The 9,262-nt window shown below is 35.7% G+C and overlaps 1 protein-coding gene across 3 annotated transcripts in view; it reads right to left on the bottom strand.

The window, feature by feature from the left end:
• RTN4 (reticulon 4) overlaps nt 1–9,262 on the bottom strand; it is a 60,819-nt gene that overhangs the window by 36,888 nt on the left and 14,669 nt on the right. Inside the window, exons 1-2 of one of the 3 annotated variants that reach the window (XM_004691402.2) lie at nt 8,765–8,827; nt 5,697–8,093 (exon numbers count right to left, since the gene is read on the bottom strand). In XM_004691402.2, the coding sequence (XP_004691459.1) occupies nt 5,697–8,085 (2,389 nt within the window). In that variant the 5' untranslated portion in view covers nt 8,086–8,093; nt 8,765–8,827. Of the gene's footprint in view, nt 1–5,696; nt 8,104–8,764; nt 8,828–9,262 lie in introns of those variants that run through there. The other 2 variants (XM_004691403.2, XM_004691401.2) reach the window with 2 other exon arrangements.

The raw sequence follows: 9,262 nt of genomic DNA on the forward strand, positions 1-9,262 counted from the left end.
GGTTGTCAAATGAATTTAGGGTAATAATTGCTCAATCCAAAATAAGGCAACAACTAAGACGAGAAAAAAACCTAAATTGGAATCCAAGTTCTTCACATGCTGGGAAAAAATCTCCCTTGTAGAAGACAATATAAGAAAGAACACTATCTGGAATAAGTATAAATTCAAAGGTATTATGCTTATTACATAATTTGTTCTATAACCTTTAAGAAAATCAATGAACAGTCCTTGGTTTAGGTTTGTCACCTATAAAACAGATTCTTCTAGGCCTCCCTGGTCATACAGGAGGTTAAGTCTCAGTGCTATCAAGCTCTCACCAGCCACTGCAAAGTAAGCTGGATCCCCAGCCAGGGATGTGACCCATATAGGGCAGTATACCTCTCCTGTCTTGCTCACTGCTCCCTCCAACAGTGTATTTGAATAGATCCTACTGTGCTGTTCCCCACTCTGTCTCTGCTAAATCTTCTCATTCCTCAACACCTCTGGTCTACCCCCAGTTCTTGTAGCATAAATAAATAAATCTTTAAGGAAAAAAAAAAGTTTCTTAAGGCTGTAGAGGAGACTAATTGATGTCACTATGTGAAAAAATTTTTCTCCAAATTTCAAAATTCTCAATTTAAAAGCCTCCTAATATAAAATAGGAAAAATTAAAACTCAAACACATTAACCTAACTTTCAAATAAATATTACACCACACTGAAGGTGGGGAAAATAAAAAAAATAGTAAGTGAAAGAAGAAATGATTTTTTTAGGAATGGATTAGAACTGAAGTTATCTGTGTGAACTCATAATTTCTAAAATAAGTACGTTTATGTGTTTATTTTTTTCCTAGTTCTGCCCACTGAAAAGAGCTAAAATGGAATGACCCTACAAGAGCCAGGAGTGTAATTACCATTCATCTCTTGACCTCTAACACACTACAGATTAAAAGCAATCAAGTACCCCCAGAGAAATGACTGGCTGCAGTTCTGGAGCACAGTAGGCATGAGATGAATCTTTTAACATTTTATTGTTAGAAAGAAGAAATGCTTTCCTTTCTACCACCCTCCCTGCCATTCCCCATCCCCCAAAAATATAGCTGCTGATAGGGGCCCACCAAACCTGGAAAGTTTACATTCAGCAGAGTTCATGGATAGCAGGTACCTCCAAGTAGAGTATAAGACAGTCTTTGTACATTTTTTTCCCTGTAGTTTATTTAGTCATGAATCATAAATCACTGAGGAGGAAATAGATGTTCATGGATCCATTCTGATAATAAATAATACATTCATAGAAAAGGGCTCTGGCCAACAGTAAAATGACAAAGTCTTGTTTATAAATATGGAGGGAATGTTGGAACTGAAAAACCATCAAACTGCAACCTTACTGATAAAAATCGAATCAAGGGAGTACCAATGCATACTAAATTTGGGGGTGAGATAAGGTTTGAGCAGATATTTTGGATGGTTAAGTATCTATTTTTCAATGAGCAAATCAAGGACGAACATTGACCACATACTCAAAATTAAATTGCTCAATGAGGGATTGATGGATAGCAAATACTCCAATATGATACCATGAAAGAAACACAATATCATCATCATTTTTCCCATAAATTCATAATCTCATTCTGATCACTAAGAAACATCAAACAAATCCAAAATGTGGAAGGGGACTATACTCTTCAAAAATACTAATGTCACAGCAGTAAAGAATGGAAGTGATCCATACTGGAAAGCCATCAAAGCGACATTAATTAAATGCAAAACTTGATTCTAGACTAGATCTGGTAGTAGAGAAAGCTCTAAAGTCCTTATTAGGCAAAACAAAACTGGACTATGAATGATAGACTTAAAAAAATTATATGAATGTAAATTTCTGGACTTAACAGCTGTCCTGAGGTTATGTAAAAGAGTTCTCTTTCTCTGAAGTATTTAAATATGTGTATCAGAAATATATAAATATTAAATATGTGTATCAGAAATATATAAATCAGAATCCCAATGATTCAGAAAAAACAAGATTGACAATGTATCCAGGTAATTATCTACAGAAAGAGATCATTAATGATAAAGCAAATAGGGTAAATATTAATAGAAAAAATTAGATAAATACCAATTAAGTTTGAAGTTATTTCCATTCAAGTCAAATTTTTAAAAGCAATGAGTTTTAAACAACTATCCTAAATGACTGCATTTAGCAACTAAGGAGTCAAATTTTCCTTTAGCGTAAGTTGATTCCTGTTAAACTATGAATAATCGTAAATGTTCCTGTTTACTTAAATGTTACATGTAATCAGTTCACAAGTCTATGTCCTTGCTGCAGGTGAGTAGGTTTCTACACACTATCCATAATACTCACGTATACTCATCTGCCCCAAATATGCCCCTAAACAGGATCTGGAATTTACATAAACAAGCAGGTCGATGTGTTTTAACTCATATTTGTGATTTAAAATTTTCATAGAATCCTTTTCATTGAAGCCATTACAAACATTTCTAGGTTGAGCTAGCCACTCTTCACTTTTAGTATGTATTAGTATTTTCCACTTGCAATAATTATATATTTATATACCTATACTGTCATTCCTGTGCCAAACTGAGACTTCCACATCTGAGAAAAACATTTCAACTGTTTTGTGTAGCACTGTCTGTCTTTCTATACCTTCCGGAAGTTTCACTATCTAGGTCTTTTTGTAGTAGACAAAATTATACAACTATTAGAGTATGTTCCTTTGAAACCTTTGATGTTTCATTTTTTAATAAGTAGAAAGTGAACAAGGAAAGGACCAATAGTAATATTTTAAGCAAAAATGGAAGCCATGAGGATACCAAAGAATAAATCTTTAGCCACAGAATTTTTAAAAACTTAAAGAATGTAAACTATTTTGCCAAAGAAAACAAATTCTCAACATCCCTCTAGTCATCAGGGAAAAACATGACCTTTTTTTTTTTTTTTTAAGGTTTTCAGTACCTATTCTCTAAAGAAAAAGTTCGAATACTGTATACACGTCCTTCTCCAACCACCTTTATTCAGCCTTCAACGGTCTCATTTCTTTACTTAAATTGAAAGGCATCTTAAGTACAGGTCAAGATCCCTAGGTTATACAAATCAATCTAAGGACAGACAGCTGACGCCTAAAATACCTGAGTGCCCTCATGTACTAGCATCTACTAGAAGATCATCAGTGATAAGTTTTACGAGGGAGTGTTGGGGCAAATACAGTGAGACTTTAGAGACTGTTAAAACACATAACTGCTTTTCCTTGGTCTTTACCCACACTATCATAATGCTACACTGGGCTTCTCTCATTTTCTCTCTCCTAAACCATTTTACTCTACTGTTGTGTCCCCGTTTCACGTGAACTATCTCCCCTAACCTTCAATTTCTTCACTGAAAATTCCTACCAAATCTAACTCCATACTGCCTTCCTTCCCTGTAAAATTCTCTAAATAGAGGAAACATACTCTCCAACACCTCAACCCAGAATATCATTTCAGAGGCCTGCGGCAGTAGTCTGTCATGCTGCTATTCCTTTCTCCGTCTTTCCTTATTACTCCCATCTACCATTCTGCCTCACTAGCCTTTGCCAAAGACTCTTGTTCCTAGCTCCTAATCTTCCTTTTCACTCAAGTCCTGCCATCATCCTGGGTGACTTTAATGTCATATGAAAGAGCAATCAAACATCTTGACTTCATGGTTTCCTTGACTTCACCTGCAGCAACTTTACCTACTCAACTTTAGGCCTTGTCCCATGATCATTATGGAATTTCATATTCAACATCTAACACACAGGCACGGACACAATCCTACTTAGACTACAGCATCCTATCATTCTGGTGTTCTTATTTTTATTCTTATTACTCTTAGTTCTTAGCTCTAATTTGGATACCAAGCTGACCTTCTATTCTCTTATCAACTCCATTTCTCTCTTCTTTACAATCTTCAACTTTGATATCACAGCCCATTATTTCAATCTACTCTCTTACTATTACCCCCACCTCTTTGATTATTTAGCACTGGGTCCATCTTTGAACACACAACCTTGAATTTGCCTTCTCTGAAACTATACCCAGACTTTGGGCTCACCCTATCACCATATATACCATCCCTTTGATTTTGACTGTCTGCTAATTAGAAAACATTTCAGGTCTCTTTCACCCAAGCATGTTCCAGTGACTCTCAGCAAATAATCTAACACCCTGCTTTAAAAAACAAACATATCCAACAATTTGAACCGGAAGCCAAAAAACCCTAGCAACACCCATATTTTATTCTTTCACTACAAAGTCCTTCAAATTCTTCCTTCCTAAGTGAAATCCTCTACTTGAGGAGTCGTATCTCCTCTTGACTCTGAGACATTTTTAATTAAGAAAAAGTCCTTCTGCAACCCCACAATCTCTCTTGTACTTGCAAACACTTCTCCACATTCTCAAACCACTTAGAAATTGTCAACATTTATTATCCATTTGCTCACGTCCCATTCACGCAACCCTAGCACTGCCCAAACTCACTACTTGCCACTATCAAGCCAATACCTTCCCTCACTTTTTTCACAAATTCACAATTTTTATCTTAACTGATGTCTCTAGTATTTGATAATGTTGAACACATCCTCCCACCATCAAATCACATCTTGGCTCTACCTAGCTGATGACTCATTTTCATTACTATTTCTGAACTCGGGCAAGTACAGATATCATCAAGGTCCCTCACATCCATCACTTTTGGCTGTCTCATAGGTACCTTAATAAAAACATATACAAAACTGAAGTTTCCAATTTTGCCTTTTAAGCCTACTTTACTCTTTCACATTTCTTTAGTTCCTGATTTAAGGTGATTACCATCTGAGGTGATACGCAGAGCAACAACCCAGGGTCTGTGTAGTGTGTCTAAATCCTTCCCCTATTTTCATATCCATCTTCAATCAAACACCAAGTCCAACACTCCCACTCTCATCCCACTGCCTTAATGTTGATCATCTCTTTCTTAAATTACAGCAATAATCTTTAACTGTTCTCTCTACCACTAAGTGCTACCCATCTTCAATAAACAAGACAGTAAATACACAATAATCACTAGTTTTATAAGGGGGAAAATCTAAATTAAAATGTTAAATAAAAAAACACATGTTCAAATCACTTCACATAAATCAAGTATTAGGAAAAATGTAGCGTCAAGACCAAAAAATGAGAATGAGTACATATATCATTTCGTAATTTACCCTTTCCAACCAAAAGTCTACTACTCAATTTTTTAATGTTAATTTATACTTGACACTGGAAAATGAGACATTATATTGAAGTATTAGAAAAGTTAATGAAATGCTCTTTAATTAAAAATGTTAAATGAAGTGTTTTTAGGAAAACAAAAAAAATACATCAGAAAATGCTTTTGCTCTTCATGCTATCAAGAAACACTAAAGCAAGTGAAAAGAATGACACTGAAGTCAATTCTAATTTAAAAAATTCTAATTCCATGGTACAATATAAAAATGAACAATAAGTAATTGCATGAAAAAATTAAAAGCAAGGATGAGTGGCGACTGCAAGCAAGATCCAAAAAAAAAAAAGCTAAAACCTTCAAACAAGACAGAATTCTTACCAATGTAATATATTTGACACTATAAATGCAATAGACTACCCAAATGTAGCAGAATGTCACATGATAAGAAAAAATAGTGTCAAGAAGAACAAAACAACATATGGACTGATTACCTGAAGTTTTACTCAGCTCTGCTGAAAATATAGCAGATGGTGATCTTTTCTCTTTTTCTGTATCAGAAGGAAGTTTTTTCTCAGCTTCTTTCAAAAGAACTTTAGGTTTAACTACACTGCCTATCTCTGTTTGAGTGGGCAAAGCAGGAACATTTGGAGGCAGTAAGGGCACCTTTGAAATATCAGGCCTATCTTTGGAGAATTCATCTGAGACACAAACTTCATCTTCACCTTTAGGCTGTTTTACAGTCTTGAAAGAAAGAGTACTGGGTAATTCTGAGCAAGGCAATGACTCAACTCCATCCTGGACATTAGCTATTTCACTTTTGCAGGATACTTCTAGGTCAGTGTATTCCCTGACTATTTGAGGAGAAAAATCAGTTTTCGAACTGACAAATGTAGGGAATTCATCTATAATCTCAATTGGAGAAGAATCTGAAAATGTTTCACTCTCTCTTATTTTTGCTTCCTTAGAAATAAATAAGCCATCATTTGAGTAAACTGCAGTATTGAGCTCTTCCATCTGCAAAGGAATTTTCTCCTTTTGGGTAAATGTTGAAACCCCATCAGGTGATAAGGTACCGGTTGTAGTATCTAAATTGGGCTGAAATGATTCCAAATATGGCTTTCCCACCTCGGGAACTGGTGAAGCACTTAATTTTCCCTTATTTTCTTGTTTGCTCATTGACTCAGATGATGTTTCAGTGAGATTTTCTTTCACAAGAACCATAGCCTCCTCTTGTTTAGGAGGAACGTCAGATATTGAGTCATCACTAAATAAGTCAACTGGTTCAGAATCAGGTGAAGAATCTTCAACTAGCTCAGAATGATCAGGCACTGGCTGTGCAACTTTTGCTGTTTCTGAATAATTAGAATAATCTGGCATTGGTTCAGTAGAAAGTTTTGTTTCTTTAATCAAATCACATGCAATAGATATATAAGGAGTTTCTGTATCTTGAGCACCTGCATTAATACCTTCAGTTTTACTTCCTTCCTTTATTAGTGATACATTCATGGCCTCTTCATAGGGGGGAGGATTTTCAGGCTCAAGTTTCTTGCTTTCATAATTAACTATAGAAGGAACTTCTAAAGGAGATGAACTGGGCTGCACTGCAGAAGCACCAGCACTTGGAACTATGGAATTTAATGGTGCTTCCATAACAATGTCAGGCAAAACTGGTGACGGAGTAGCTTCAGATTCTTCAAATGATGGGCAAAGCTGAGCAACAGGGAATAGAGACTCTTGCATAGTTTCTGATGTCTGCACCAAGTCCATTTTTGTTTCAAAAGCAATCTTTGTAGCCGTCACTTCACTCAGTTCACTTTCACATGCTTCCTGTACCAAATCTGGGGTTAGGCCTTCAGGCATATTTGCCACTATTTCCCCAGTCACCTTTGATAAATTATCTGTTGTGACATAATCTGTTGTCTCAGCATCCTGTGTTGCTACAAGGAAAGGATTTGATGTTTTGGTGCTAGTATTCTTCTCCGTTGTAATTTGGGCCTTCTTCTCCTCTATTTTTTTTTCATCTGTCTTATTTGCTGAAGCACGGTCCTCCAACAAAGGAAAAATGTTTGTTGATATTCTCTCAGTTGCATTTGGGTTAAAGGGAGCACATGTGATATATGCTCCTGAACCACCCTTTATAGCTTCTGGTGTACTGGGAAAAGAGATATCATCATTACTGCTTTCGCTATCTTTCCCATGACTTATTTCCTCAAGGCTACCTGCAAAACATTTCTCTTCCATTTTACTTTCTAGCTTGCCCTCTATATTACTTCCAGCAGCCAACACAACACTATCTTCCTTATAAGTCTTCTTCATTTCCCATACTTGTTCAAATGGTTTGAAGTCTGCATATTCTTCCCTCAAAGGAGCTTCTGCTGCAGTTCTCTCTTCATTAAAACTGTCCTTTGTTTTTTCTGGAGACACAATTTTGTCCTCTTTAACTGATTTAGTCAGGGCTACAGGTAACGCCTGTTGATTATGAAGGATGTTATTACTAACTAAATCATTATCTTCCTCTTTATTCTTCACAACTATCTCTTTCCTAGGGTCTGCTACTATGGCAGATTCTACTTTTTGGGAACCATTTAATGATGATGATCCCATTTCTGAGTATTCCAATTCTGAAAATTCTGTTATATCTTTGTCTATAAATGGATTTTTTGCCTTCTCTGAGAATGCATTAAAAGTTTCATTTGAAGTTTCTTGATGTGTTTCTTTGGTGGGTAATACTGATAAATTACCAAGGTATTCCTGTTCTTTAAAAGAAGCAGCTGAGAAGGGAGATAGAGAAGGAAGAGAAGCAGCAGTTTCAAGCAGGACAGATGAGAAATCCTCTTGACCAGTGGAAACAGTGTTACCTGGCTGCTCCTTCAAGTCCATAATTTTTTCTGTGACCATGGACAGAAAGGAAAGTTAGAGAATGCCTGTGTTCTCAGAGTTAATGCAAGTTTTATGATAGATTCAAAATAGTGTTTTAGTAACTTACGGTTAACTAAATTAAATGTTAGTAACATTTTATAAATAACCAAGTAGACTTGAATCATTACTGAAAAAATTTAAAGTTACTGTCAATAAAACCTGTGCACAGCTACAGAGGTGATTACATGCTACACAAAGGCACAGATCAAGTCGTTGTGAAAACCCTCAAAACCAACAGAGAAAAACTACTTTTAACTCATTTAAGAGGAAGGAAAGAAAATTTAAGAGAAGAGTTTGACAGTAATAAAAGAAAGGGAATTAGATAATTAAATGCCATAGACAAGCATTCATTTACAAGAAAGCTTTACACTATAAGCAAAAAAACTGTACTCCAAGGCTCGTATTTAAATATGTAAATGAAGGATCTAAGAATTCCTTACATAATTCTGATTATTACGGTTTCTACCTATTTTTCTCTTGTATACTGCATCTAATGCATAAATTTCAGATTTTTTTAAGTAGACAAACATTCTTGGAACCATACTAATATTTAGTAAATTCAAACTACTCTCTACATTTAACAAAACTAAAGAGTTAAAGCTAGAATACAGAGTATAAATGGCTAGCAGAAAGAACTTGCCTGCAGAGGAGTGTATCACAGGCTCAGATGCAGCAGGAAGAGCAAAAAGTGTCTCATCTGAAAAACAAATAGAATATAACCTCAGCAGAAATAAAGAAAGTTGGAAGGAGACTAAAGAGCAGCAAGCAAAGATTCAGTTTGCAATGGGATAACATAAAACTGTATCTACAAAGAAAAGGCCAAGATGAATAGGTAAAAGTAGTGCCACTAGTAGTACCAGATTGTTATCATGGACTATAAAGTTTAATATATCCATAATTCATATCTACGTCTTTATAGTCTCTATATGCTTTAATCATATTCATAAGTCTATCAAGTCCTATTCGGGTCAACAATTTACGAGATGCATTTGAATAAAATTAATCAATACCTTTTATTTACTTTTACTGACATGTTAAAAATGCAGAACACGGGCCCTCCCTGGTGGCGCAGCGGGTTAAAGCACAGCACTGAGAATCTAAAGCCACTTCCGCATGAGTTCGATTCCCGCCTGCCCCG

This window comes from Condylura cristata, unplaced genomic scaffold (genome assembly GCF_000260355.1).
Source record: "Condylura cristata isolate star-nosed mole 26May11 unplaced genomic scaffold, ConCri1.0 scaffold00031, whole genome shotgun sequence".
Lineage (NCBI taxonomy): Eukaryota > Metazoa > Chordata > Mammalia > Eulipotyphla > Talpidae > Condylura > Condylura cristata.